The sequence below is a fragment of the Saimiri boliviensis genome, chromosome 3 (genome assembly GCF_048565385.1).
Source record: "Saimiri boliviensis isolate mSaiBol1 chromosome 3, mSaiBol1.pri, whole genome shotgun sequence".
NCBI lineage: Eukaryota > Metazoa > Chordata > Mammalia > Primates > Cebidae > Saimiri > Saimiri boliviensis.
The window spans coordinates 177,547,015-177,560,508 of record NC_133451.1 but is presented as its reverse complement, the minus strand read 5'-3'; the positions used below and the strand labels follow the sequence as shown (position 1 = coordinate 177,560,508).

At 38.5% G+C, this 13,494-nt stretch overlaps 1 protein-coding gene across 12 annotated transcripts in view; it reads right to left on the bottom strand.

The window, feature by feature from the left end:
- Window positions 1-13,494, bottom strand: part of NEK1 (NIMA related kinase 1) — a 214,063-nt gene that overhangs the window by 88,900 nt on the left and 111,669 nt on the right. For 10 of the 12 annotated variants that reach the window (XM_074396985.1, XM_039479149.2, XM_039479148.2 and 7 more), the window contains 2 exons: window positions 1,947-2,078; window positions 11-76 (listed from right to left, as the gene is read on the bottom strand). In XM_074396985.1, the coding sequence (XP_074253086.1) occupies window positions 11-76; window positions 1,947-2,078 (198 nt within the window). Of the gene's footprint in view, window positions 1-10; window positions 77-1,946; window positions 2,079-6,972; window positions 7,082-10,063; window positions 11,774-13,494 lie in introns of those variants that run through there. The other 2 variants (XM_074396989.1, XM_074396988.1) reach the window with 2 other exon arrangements.

Here is a 13,494-nt window from a genome sequence, read left to right as displayed (position 1 = left end):
TTTTACTTACTGAAATAGCATTGTTGGTCTTTTGCATTTCTTCTGAAGCTTCCCGGGTATCAGCTAAACTACTGTCCTTTAAACGCAGATAGACACAGAGTAAGAGATAATTTTATTTTTTTAAATCTACCTTTAAAAATATGATAGATTGTTACTTTTTGCTTTTCACTAATTTGTTCCTTCTAAATTTTTTATACCTGTAAAATGTTAACACAGCTTCCTTCATTATCAGCAATGATTAACCTTTAAATATTATTAATTAGACAATATAGAGAGGGGCCAATTCTCAATTATTTGTCATATTTTTGGATTATTGCTCACATAATTAACTATATCCTCTTTCCCTTTGGTGCCTGATTTTCTGGTATAAGTCAGTGGTAGAAATGAAAGGAAAATTCATGTACTCTCTTAATTACAACTAGAAAAAGTTTTGATGGATAAGGCAATTCAAAATAGGCTGTATTATTCTAAAACTGTCTTTATGTTTCATGTGTATTTATTCTTGTTAAGCCATAGTACTAAACATAATTGAGAAGTGGCTTTCCTCCCTAAACAAAGAATGTAACAAAAATTAGTTCTGAGTCATTCGTACCATAAGTGATATAAATTTTATCTCCTAATTAGTACTGTCAAAGCAATCTAGACTAGACTACCTAAAATTTAAAAATATATGAAAAGAAGAAATTAGCAGTTATGTAAGCTACAAAAGCAAAGGCATGTAGAAGATTCCAAGAGCAATTTTCAAAGTTTTAAGTAAGTGACATTTACCAATGCAACACAGAAAGAAAACCTTTCAGTTATACGAATTACCTCAAATTTTGTAATACTTAAAAAAAAATTAAAAATTTGGTGGTCAGTTTCAAAGTAACATAAGAAGCAATGAGACAAAGAACATTTTACCCAATAAAGTAGTCAGGAATTAGCAGTCCTACAACCAGAGAGGTGAACAGCTAGTTGAGATGTGAGACTGGGTACCACCCAGAAGGGAACCACACAGTGGTATCTAAAGTCGGAGTAACAACGTAGCACATGCGAAATCATTATCAGAAAGAACAGGTGACTAAACCTACTTGAACAACAATAGTTTCTTACATGAAGTTCTTGAGAATGATCAAGAAACATATTTTCCTACTCAGTCTTATTTTCAAAATCAACCCAAAGGCTATAAAAAAAGAAAAAAAACTAGTGTACCAATTTTGTCTGCAAATATTTACTGAAACTCAACAAATTAAAGGCACAGACATCCATTACCAGGAAAGGAGAAAATGAGGTTATTATATGATTCAGTAGACTTTTCTCCTTCTGTCTGTTGAATTCTAGGCAGCAGCTCCACACTGTCAGCCCATTTCTCTTAACCCCTGAACAGAGTCTTCCCATTTCAGACAGATACCTGAAATATACTTCTAAGTTTAAACGTTTTATTTGTCTATATTTCTTTGTTTTACTATCTGTATGGCATGAGAGAGATTCAGAAGTAGAAGGTAAAAGGAATAACTGATGAATTAACTGTAGTTATACTGAGTCCTCTAACATTTGCTATGTCACAAAATTTGAATAAATGTAAACATGTGTTGGACTTAATTCCTAGAGTTACTTTAGTACCAAAGAGACTTTTTTTTTAAGTGAATATTTGTTAATCCTGAGGGTTCGATAGAAAAATGTTTATATTATTATTTTCAGTACACTTCTATGTATACTTTTTCAATATTCTTTTAAAGTGATTTTTAGAGTTATTATAATGTATTTTCATCTACCAGGTGATCCTAGATATAAAATTTATAAACAATGAGGTGCCAATATTCTGAGTAAACTAAAATCCCTTAAAAAGTAATTTTTTTCCCCCTAGAAAAAACTGAATGGGACATTATGGATTAATGTGATTCCAGGAAATTTAATTTCCTTTTAAATAATTTTTGACTTTGAGTTCTGAATCTTAGGAAACTCACCACGCCAACTTCTTTCAAAGCTGAAGTCACAGAAATAACAGATCTCATCTGTTGCTTTGATGGAGAGCCACCTGTTTCATGTTGTCCCAAAGGTGGAGAAACATCAGAACCCTTTACTCCTTTAGCCACCAACTATAAAAAATAATTTTATTAAATACATTAGGGATTTTATATTTGCATGAAGAAATAATATAGTACCTATCAGATCACTATTTATCCACTCTATCCACAAGTAGTTTTTTCATTCCTGAATTATCTGTTGAGCAAGGCATTATGCTACATGCTGGGGATAGAGCAGTGACAACAGAAAAAAACCTCTGGTCTCAGTTGTAAACATAATCATGTCACATAGTCCTAAATAACCCGCTTCCATTGCATTGTCAATGCTTCATAAAATAATCCTGAAAAATGAACTGTCTTTTAAAGATTCAAGTGTGTGATTTTGTTAATCTTACAGTTCTAAAAGAAATGCTTCTGTAATTTCTGCAGGTTTGGGTACAATCTTCTCTAAGTTCAAATACCAATTTCTCAACCTAAGAGCCCTCATAAAAATGCCAACATAAATGAGAATGGAAGGAGGAACAGATCCAGGTAATAAGATTTACTTTACTGAAAATACCATGTTGTATTAACATATGCGCATGTTTTTATCTTGCCATTTAAACTCTAAACAAAGTTAAGATTGTGAACCCTTAATTAATACAAGGAAATGGCATTTATGGGGATGCGAATACTAACACGGCAGGAAGTTTACTCTTTACTCCCTATTTCAAACACAGTGTTATGCAGTATCTTCTAAAAATAAAGTAATAACACAATCCTAACATCTAGGCTTCTAGACCTTCATTTTACACCAATACAGGCATATCTCTGAGATATTGCACACTTAGTTTCAGACCACTGCAATAATGGTAATATTGCAATAAAGTGAGTCACACAAACTTTGGGGTTTCTCAGTGCAAATAAAAATTATGTTTATACTATGCTGTAGCCTATTAAGTGTGCAATAGCACTATGTCTAAAACACAATGTACACATCTTAATAAACACCTCATTCCTAAAAAATGTTAATGATTCTTCTGAGCCTTCAACAAATTGTAATCATTTTGCTAGTGGAGGGTCTTGCCTTGATACTGATGGCTGCTGACTGATCAAGGTGGTGACTGCCGGATGTTGGGGTGGCTGTGACAATTTCTTATAATAAGACAAAAATGAAGTCTGCTGCATCCATTGACTCTTTCATGAAAATATTCTTTTTATTTATTTTGTAAAAATATTTTTTAAATTATTTATTAAATAGAGATGGGGTCTCACTATATTGGCTAGACTAGTCTTGAACTCTTGGTCTCAATGATCGTCCTACCTCAGCCTCCCAAAGTGCTGGGATTACAAGCGTGAGCCACTCTGCCCAGCCCATGAAAATATTTATCTGCAGGCCGGGCGCGGTGGCTCAAGCCTGTAATCCCAGCACTTTGGGAGGCCGAGGCGGGTGGATCACGAGGTCGAGAGATCGACACCATCCTGGTCAACATGGTGAAACCCCGTCTCTACTAAAAATACAAAAAATTAGCTGGGCATGGTGGCACATGCCTGTAATCCCAGCTACTCAGGAGGCTGTGGCAGGAGAATTGCCTGAACCCAGGAGGCGAAGGTTGCGGTGAGCCGAGATCATGCCATTGCACTCCAGCCTGGGTAAAAAGAGCGAAACTGTCTCAAAAAATATATATATATATTTATCTGCAGCATGCAATGCTGTTGCATTTTACTCACGGTAGAACTTCTTTCACTCTCAAACCCTACTGCTGCTTTACCAACTAAGTTCACAAAATATTCTAAATCCCTTGTCATTTTAACAATGTTCAAAATAGCTTCATCAGGAGTAGATTACACCTCAAGAAACCACTTTCTTTGCTCCTCCGTAAGAAGCAACTCCTTATCCATTCAAGTTTATCATGGAGCTTGTAGCGATTCAGTCGTATCTTCAGGCTTCCCTTATTATTCTACTTCTTTTGCTATTTCTACAGTCACAGCTATAGTGACTTCCTCCACTGAAATCTTGAGCCTCTCAAAGTCATCCATGAAGAACAGAGTCAACTTCTTCCTAACTCCTATTATTGTTTACATTAACATGACATTAACTCCTTCCATGAATCACAAAAGTTCTGAATGGAATCTAGAATGATAAATGATGAATACTTTTTAGAGGGCTTTCAATTTACTTTGATCAGATCCATCAGAGGAATCATTATCTATGGCAGCTACAGCTTTAAAAAAATTTATTTCTTAAATAAGAATACTTGAAAGTTGAAATGCCTTCTTGATACATTGGCTGCAGAAGATGTCATGTCAGCAGGCATGAAAACAACATGAATCTCTTTGCATAATACATCTTCGTCAGAGTTTTTGGGTAAATAGGTGCACTGTCAGTGAGTAGTAATATTTTGAAATAATTTCTTTTTTTTCTGAGCAGTAGGACTCAACAGTGGGCTTGAAATGTTCACAGTAAACGATGTTGTAGACAGATGTGCTGTCATCCAGGCGTTGTTGTTCCACTTACAGAGCACAAATAGATTTAGCATAATTCTTAAGGGTCCTAGGAGTTTCAGAACGGTAAATGAGCACTGGCTTCAACTTAAAGTCACCAGCTGCATTAGCCCTCAACAAGAGTCAGCCTGTCTTCTGAAGCTCTGAAGCCAGGCACTGACTTCTCTTTAGCTAGAAGAGTCCTAGATGGCATCTTCTTCCAATAGGAGGCCGTTTTATCTACTCTGAAAATCTGCTGTGGAGTGTTGCCACCTTTATCAATGATCTTAGTTAGATCTTCTGGATAATGTACTGCAGCTTCTCAATCAGCACTTACTGCTTTACCTTGCACTTTTATGTTTGGAGGTGGCTTCTTTACTTAAACCTTACAAACCAATCTCTGCTAGCCTCCAATTTTTCTTCTGTAGCTTCCTTACCTCTCCCAGTCTTCATGGAATTGAGAAGAGTTAGGGCCTTGCTCTAGAGTAGGCTTTGGCATAGTGACTGTTGTGATCTATCCATACTGCTAAGACTTTCTCCATTAATAGCAAGAGGCTTCCTTCCTTCGTCCTTTCTTTCTTCCTCCCTCTCTTCCTCCTCTCCCCACCGCCCCCCGCCACTTCTCTCTCTTTTTCTTTTTCATTATTATTTTTCTCTAAGAGACAGGGTCTTTCTCTGTTGCCTAGGCTGGAGAACAGATCCAGGCACAATCACAGCTCACTGCAACCTTGAACTCCTAGGCTCAAATGATCCTTCTGCCTTAGCGTCTCAATGTGGTTGGGACTATAGGTGTGTGCCACCACACCCAGCTAATTTTTTTCTTTTCTCTCTTTCTTCTTTCTCTCTCTCTTTCTTTCTTTCTGAAACAGGTTCTCACTTTGTTGTCCATGCTAGTCTCAAACTTCTGGGCTCAAGCAATTCTCTTGCCTCGGTCTCCTGGGCTGCTGAGACTACAAGCTCCTGGCTGTTTCGCTTTTTTATTGTGTGTGTTCACTGGAGCAACACTTTTTTTTTTGGGGGGGGGATGGGGTCTTGCACTGTCACCTTGGCTGGTGTGCAATGGTGTGATCTCAGCTCACTGCAACCGCCTCCCTGGTTCACACGATTTTCCTGCCTTGGCCTCCCGAGTAGCTGGGATTATAGGCGCACACCAACACACTTGGTTAATTTTTTGTATTTTTAGTAGAGACAGGGTTTCACTATGTTGGCCAGGCTGGTCTTGAACTCCTGACCTCATGATCCATTGGCCTTGGCCTCCCAAAGCGCTGAGATTACAGGCATGAGCCACTGCACCTGGCCTGGAGTAGCACTTCAGGAACTTTTCCTTTGCATTCACAACTTGGATAACTGGTGCAAGAGGCCTAATTCTGTGCCTGTCTCAGGTTTCAATATGCCTTCATCACCAAGCTTAATCCTGATTTCAAGTAAGAGACATGTAACTCTTTCTTTCATTTGAATACTTAGAGGCCACTATAGGTCATTAAGTGGCCTAAGTTCAGTCTTAGTTTGTCTTAAGGAATAAGAAGGTCTGAGGAAAGAGACCGGGGAAGTACCAGTCAGTGAAGCAATCAGAACACACACATTCATCAGTTAAATTCATCATCTTATATGGGCGCAGTCTGTGATGCCTCAAAACAATGACAACAGTACCATTGAAGATAAAATGGTAATAATGAAAAAGTCTGAAATACTACAAAAATGTGAAACAAAGACAGAAAACGAGCAGAAGCTGTTAGGAAAATGACACTGACAGACTTGCTTGATGAGTGCTGTCACGAAATTTCAGTGTGTAAGAAAGGTACTATTTGTGAACCACAGTAACACGAGGTATGCCTGTATTTATTTTGTTCAAAAAAGAATTAAAACATTGCTTTAGTCCCACAGTTGAGCATTACTGAAAAAGTATATTGATATTTAAGATGTTACTACAAGTAACTTTGACAAATATCTAGAGCTCACGTAACAGTATTCTCTCTCACCTTGAAAGATTCTATCAAAATACTTTGAAACTGTTTTAATTACTATAGAACAGGCGTCCCCAAACTACGGCCCATGGGCCGCATGCGGCCCCCTGAGGCCATTTATCCGGCCCCCGCCGCACTTCAGGAAGGGGCACCTCTTTCACTGGTGGTCAGTGAGAGGAGCACAGTATGTGGCGGCCCTCCAACGGTCTGAGGGACCGTGAACCGGCCCCATGTGTAAAAAGTTTGGGGACGCATGCTATAGAATATAAATTCAAATAAGGTTTCATACATTGAGGGAATAAAAACAAGCTCCAAAGCTGTTCTGAATATTAGCAGTATTTTTAAAACAAAGATGCTATTTCTCTAGTTGATTATTTAAAAGAAATATAATTTGAATATACAAATTCTGCCATTTTAATTTAAATCCGTCATTACTTCTCTACCACATACTAGGATTACAGGTGTGTGCCACCATGCCTGGCTAATTTTTGTATTTTCAGTAGAGATAGAGTTTTACCATGTTGGCCAGGTTCGTCTTGAACTCCTGACCTCATGATCCATCTGTCTTGGCCTCCCAGAGTACTGGGATTACAGGCGTGAGCCACCTCGCCTGTCCTGCTATTTCAGTACATGAATCTGACATGATATCTGTGAGAAGACAAATTGATATTTGATAAAAATTAATTTATTGATAAATGAAAATATGTATTAATAAATATTAAGTGTCAAGCACAGTTCTGGATAATGATATCCAAAACAAATTAGACATCATATTTTCTCTGAAGGGATTGTAAATTAGAAAAGAAAAAACAACATATAAATCAATCAGTATGTTATAGAGGAAAAAAATAAAGAGGTGTACTACATCATCTGGGGAAGAAGGAAACAAACAAAAAATATACAAAGAACTAACTGTGTAAAGCCAAGAGGGGTGCCAGTGAGAACAGCCTTTGCAGAACAGCCAATGGTCAGCCATTCACTGTTCAAGTAGCCATAAAATACAGATGTAGGACAATTCTACATTCAAATCCCAAAACACTCACCAGTCCTGTGATTTTTCATTGTCTTTATCCTGTCTGAAACTCAAGAGTTTTTTTCTCTAAAATAGAAATGTTGTACTCATTGCCTCTCTGCCATAGGGATTACATGAGATAATTCATGTAAAGTACACAGCTGTGTACCTGATAAATAGTAGCAATTGTTATTTATTTGGTTTCCATTAAATAAGGTTATTTGGCTTGAACACCAAAAGCCTGGTTTTAGTTCCTGATGAAATGTATTAAGTTTTAGAATGCAAGTTTCTGATGTTTAGAATGCAGACTAAAACCAAAAACCTCCTATCTTAAGCATGATCAGAAATTAAAATTTAGGCATTTTGAGACACAAATTTATTGGCACTTTTATAATAATGATCTTCAGCAGCCTTCAGTAAATGCTTATGGTCTATAATCAAATACATACTGATCTTTCCTCTGGGTCAACTAAACCAAACAGATTTGAAGAACCTAAACAGACAAATTCAGACACAAAATCTAAACAAATGAACAAAGACTGATTACTGACTCTTACAATCACTTAAAAAAGAAAACTAAGGTTTTTTTTTTTTTTTTTTTGAGACGGAGTTTCGCTCCTGTTACCCAGGCTGGAGTGCAATGGCGCGATCTCGGCTCACCGCAACCTCCGCCTCCTGCGTTCAGGCAATTCTCCTGCCTCAGCCTCCTAAGTAGCTGGGATTACAGGCACGTGCCACCACGCCCAGCTAGTTTTTGTATTTTTAGTAGAGACGGGGTTTCACCATGTTGACCAGGATGGTCTCGATCTCTCGACCTCGTGATCCACTCGCCTCGGCCTCCCAAAGTGCTGGGATTACAGGCTTGAGCCACCGCGCCCGGCTAAGAAAACTAAGTTACTGAAAATTTATGACTACTGCGATGTGGCAACACCATTATAAGCTAATGTCACATACGTAAGTAACTTAGTACAGTTAAATTGGGCCTTCTGCATAAACATCATGGATATATTATTTGTAATCAGAACCTTAAGGCTGTTCAATATTAACTACACCTTTAGATAAAAGATGATAATATACTACTAATTATTGAAAGATAAACCACTACACTAAGACTTTAATATGGAAAGCTGAATATGACAAATCACAAAAATTAACCAAACCAGCAAAGTAACGTAAAGTTTCATATAAAAGAAAAATATAAAATTTTGGAACAAACAATGACTCAATTTTATTACAACATTGATCACCCAGATAAATCTGTAATATATATTTCATTCTAAACACATTTATTCACTGGGTGTTTGGGAGGCTGACGCAGGAGGAACATTTGAGCCCAGGAGTTTGAGACCGAGCTAATTTTCTTATTTCTTGTAGAAATGGAGGGTCAGACTCCATTTCTACAAGAAATAAGAAAATTAGCTGGGCGTGGTGATGTGCTGAGGGGTCCAGCTACAGACAGGCTGAGACAGGAAGATCCCTGGAGATGAGTAGGTCGAAATTACAGAGAGCCATGTACACACCACTGCACTCCAGCCTGATTCATAGAGCAAGACCCTGTTTCAAAACAAAACAAAACGAACAAATGCACAGTCTTTCAAAGTTTAATCACAGTTCTAAATATAAAAATTTGCAAAAGAAAAACAAAACATTGACCTGAAAGTTTCATTATTGAGGCTTAAAAGAAATGCTTTAGAAGCTTTTTTTTCTTGGTCATTTTTCTCACAAGGTTCATAAATTGAAGGCCTTTCGACATTGCTTGTATTGTCAAAAAAGGTTTTCAATTATCACTGTAAAACTGTTTCTAATTCATGTGTCAATTTTACTATGTGCTGAAAAATTAAGCAGCAGCGCCACCAAATGACAAAACTCAAAATTTCACCGAATAGTGAGGCGAGGCTTATACACATGAAACCACCAGTCTGCCTACTCTTTCTTGATGCACAGATCAATAACAAACATATTTTCATCTTTGTGCTGACTTATTAGTAAGGATGTATGTTAGGAAATTATTCTTAAGTGGCTTAATTTCATATTTTGAATACAGAGTAATTTCACACAGTTTTATATAGCCTAAAGACATATCATGGCCAAATTTTACCAAATTCATATTTAACTTTGCAAAACTTTCACTTTGAAGAACCAATAGTATGAAAGTATTTGTATTTGAATAAAGTTTCTTAACTAATATTGCTACAATGCTTTTGTAAGAATGTCTAAGAATAAGAACACAAGGTAGTAAGAGCAGTAAGTGTGTATACCCTGGGGGAGCCTTACAGGCATGCATGAAAAGTCTAAAAATAAGACAAAGATAGAAATAGAAAATACACAAGAATTTATGTTCAAAATATTTTATCTGACCTAACCAAGACAGAATCTCCCGAATTCTATTTTTAGTAAATTTTTATTTTTATATAATTTTATATTTATTTATTTTTAATTTTTTAAATTATACTTTAAGTTCTGGGGTTCACATGCAGATCATGCAGGACTGTTAATATAGGTATACACACGCCATGGTGGTTTGCTGTATCCATCCCCCTGTCATCTATATTAGGTATTTCTCCTAATGTTATCACTTCCCAATCCCCCCACCCCTGCTATCTCTCCCCTAGCCACCCACACCCCTTCTTTTGAAAAGTGTCTGTTCATATTCTTTGCCCACTTTTTGATGGGGTTGTTTTTTCTTGTAAATTTGTTTAACTTCTTTGTAGATTCTGGATATTAGCCCTTTGTCGGATGGGTAGATTGCAAAAATTTTTTCCTATTCTGTTGGTTGCCGGTTCACTCTAATGATTGTTTCTTTTCCTGTGCACTCTTAACTTTAATTAGGTCCCATTTGTCTATTTTGGCTTTTGTTGCCATTGCTTTTGGTGTTTTAGTCATAAAGTCCTTGCCTATGCCTATGTCCTGAATGGTATTGCCTAGGTTTTCTAGGGTTTTTATGGTGTTAGGTCTTATGTTTTTTGTCGTTGTTGTTGTTGTTGTTGTTTTTTTGAGACGGAGTTTCGCTCTTGTTACCCAGGCTGGAGTGCAATGGCGCGATCTCGGCTCACCACAACCTCCGCCTCCTGGGTTCAGGCAATTCTCCTGCCTCAGCCTCCTGAGTAGCTGGGATTACAGGCACGTGCCGCCATGCCCAGCTAATTTTTTTGTATTTTTTATTAGAGACGGGGTTTCACCATGTTGACCAGGATGATCTTGATCTCTTGACCTCATGATCCACCCGCCTCGGCCTCCCAAAGTGCTGGGATTGCAGGCTTGAGCCACCACGCCCGGCCCTTGGTCTTATGTTTAAATCTTTAATCCATCTGGAATTAATTTTTGTATAAGGTGTAAGGAAGGGGTCCAGTTTCAGCTTTCTGAATATGCATAGCCAGTTTCCCCAAGACCATTTATTAAACAGGGAATCCTTTCCACGTTGCTTGTCTTTGTCAGATTTTTCAAAGATCAGATGGTTGTAGATGTGCGGTGTTACTTCTGAGGCCTCTGTTCTGTTCCACTGGTTTATACCTCTGTTTTGATACCAGTACCAAGCTGTTTTGATTACTGTAGCCTTGAACATATCTCAAAACAATAAAAGCTATTTATGACAAACCCACAGCCAGTATCACTGAATGAGTGAAAACTGAAAGCACTCCCTTTGAAAACTGGCACTAGACAAGGATGCCCTCTCTCTCCACTCCTATTCAATATCATATTGGAAGTTCTGGCCAGAGCAATCAGGCAAGAAAAAGAAATAAAGGGTATTCACTTAGGAAAAGAGGGCGTCCAATTGCCTCTATTTGCAGATGACATGATTGTATATTTAGAAGATCCCATCATCTCAGCCCAAAATCTCAAGCTGATAAGCAATTTCAGCAAAGTCTCAGGATACAAAATCAATGGGCAAAAATCACAAGCATTCCTAAACATGAATAACACACAAAAAGTGAGCCAGCATGTTGTCAGAGGGGTGAAGGGAGCAGAGATACACGCCCACCTATATTTTCTGTTCCTCAAAGGTCGATATCAACCTTTCTTTCTTTCTCTCCACCCAATCTTCTTCACATTGGTACTCCAACAGGTCCTGGCTCTCTTCCCTCCATTTTCTTGTCAAAACTTAATTATTTATCAGAAACTTTGATCTTCCTTCTGAGGAGAGCTGGCATGAGATGTTCCTAGTCAACATCCTGAAGCAACTTCAGAATATTCTTTTTCTATCCATCTAAATCTTTTGATTGGAGAGCTTAATCAATTACATTGAGGATTGTTACTGATATAGGTAAGCACATTCTACTGCATTTTGTCACTGTTTTCTGGTTGCTTTTAGGTCCTTTGCTCCTTTCTTCCTGGGATGCAAGGTAGGTTCAACAACAACAACACAAATCGATAAATATGATTCCCCATATAAACAGAATTTTAAAAACAGACTATGATCATCTCAATATATACATAAAAAGCATTTGATAAAATACAAAGTCCCTTTTATGATAAAAAAAATGAACAAATTAGGCATCAGTGGAAGAGATCTCAAAATAGTAAGAACCACCTATGACAAACCCACAGCGAACATCATACTGAATGAATAAAAAGTTAGAGGATTCTCCCTAAGAGCTAGCACAAGATAAGGATTCCATTCTTAGCAATCCTATTCAATGTAGTACTGGAAGTCCCAGCCAGAGCAATCAGGCAAGAGAAAAAAATAAAAGACATCCAAATAGGAAAAGAGAAAGTCAAACTAACTCTTTGTGGACAATGTAATTCTGTTCCTGGAAAATCCTAACAATTCCACCAAGACTATTAGATTTGATGGGTAACTTCTGTAAAGTTTCAGGATATAAAATCATTGCATAAAAATCAGTAATATTTCTATACACCAATAATATTCAAGCTGAGAATGAAATCAGTAATGTAATCTCATTTACAACAGCCACCCACACACAAAAATACTGAGGAATACATTTACCCAAGGAGGTGAAATCTCTCTCTATAAGGGGGACTACAAAACACTGAAGAAGGAAATCATAGATGACACAGATAGAAGTGCATTCAATGGTCATGAAAGGAGACTCGGTATTATTAAAATGTCCATACTAAATATACAGAAGATGGCCAAATATGAACAGCTCTGGACTGCAGTTCCCAGTGAGAGCTACACAGAGGGTGAGTGAACTCTGCATTTCCAAACGAGGTACTAGGTGCACCTCAGTGGGACTGCTCACACAGTGGGTGTAGCCCAAGAACGGCCAGCCGAGGCAGGGTGGGGTGCTGTCTCACCCAGGAGATGCAATCCCTGGAGGAGGCCCCTCCCTGCCCAGCGGAGGCCATCGGGGGCTTTTCCAGCCACTCCAGTTCAGACACTGCGCTTCTCCCGCAGTTTTTACCACCCACAGACCAGGAGATTTCCCTGCTGAAAAGCACCACGAATTTCCAGCATGGCTGCCGGTGCCGTGGGTTTTGCATAAAAACTCACACAACTGGTGGCTATTTCAACTGGTGCCTGGAATGCTTAGGAGACAGAGTCACCCATTCAACTGAAAAACGGGGCTGAAAGCAGGGAACCAGGTGATCTGGCCTGGTGAGTCTCACCCCCACAAAGGCCAGCAATCTGAAATGCTCTGGATTGAGAGTTTTGCACCAAGTGCAGCAACCTGAGCTTGACCCAGGATGGTGGAGCTCTGCGGGGGGATGGGCATCCACCATTACCAAGGCAGTCCACCACTACTGAGGCAGTCGGCCATTACCAAGACAGTCCACCACTACCAAGGCAGACTGCCATTACTGAGGCAGTGCTAATTGTACCTCTGTAAACAAAAGTACAAGAAAATTTACACAGCAGCTGGGCAGAGCCCATGGCAGCTCAGCAATGCCTCTGCTGGCAGACTGTGACTAGACTCCCTCCTTGCTGGGCAAGGCATCTCTGAAAAAAGGCAGCAGCACACAAGAGACTTATAAATAAAGCCCCACATTCCCAGGATAGAGCACCTGGGAAAAGAGGCAGATACGAGTTCTGCTGCAGCAGATTTAAATGTACCTGCCCAGCAGCTCTGAACAGAACAACGCAGCTCAC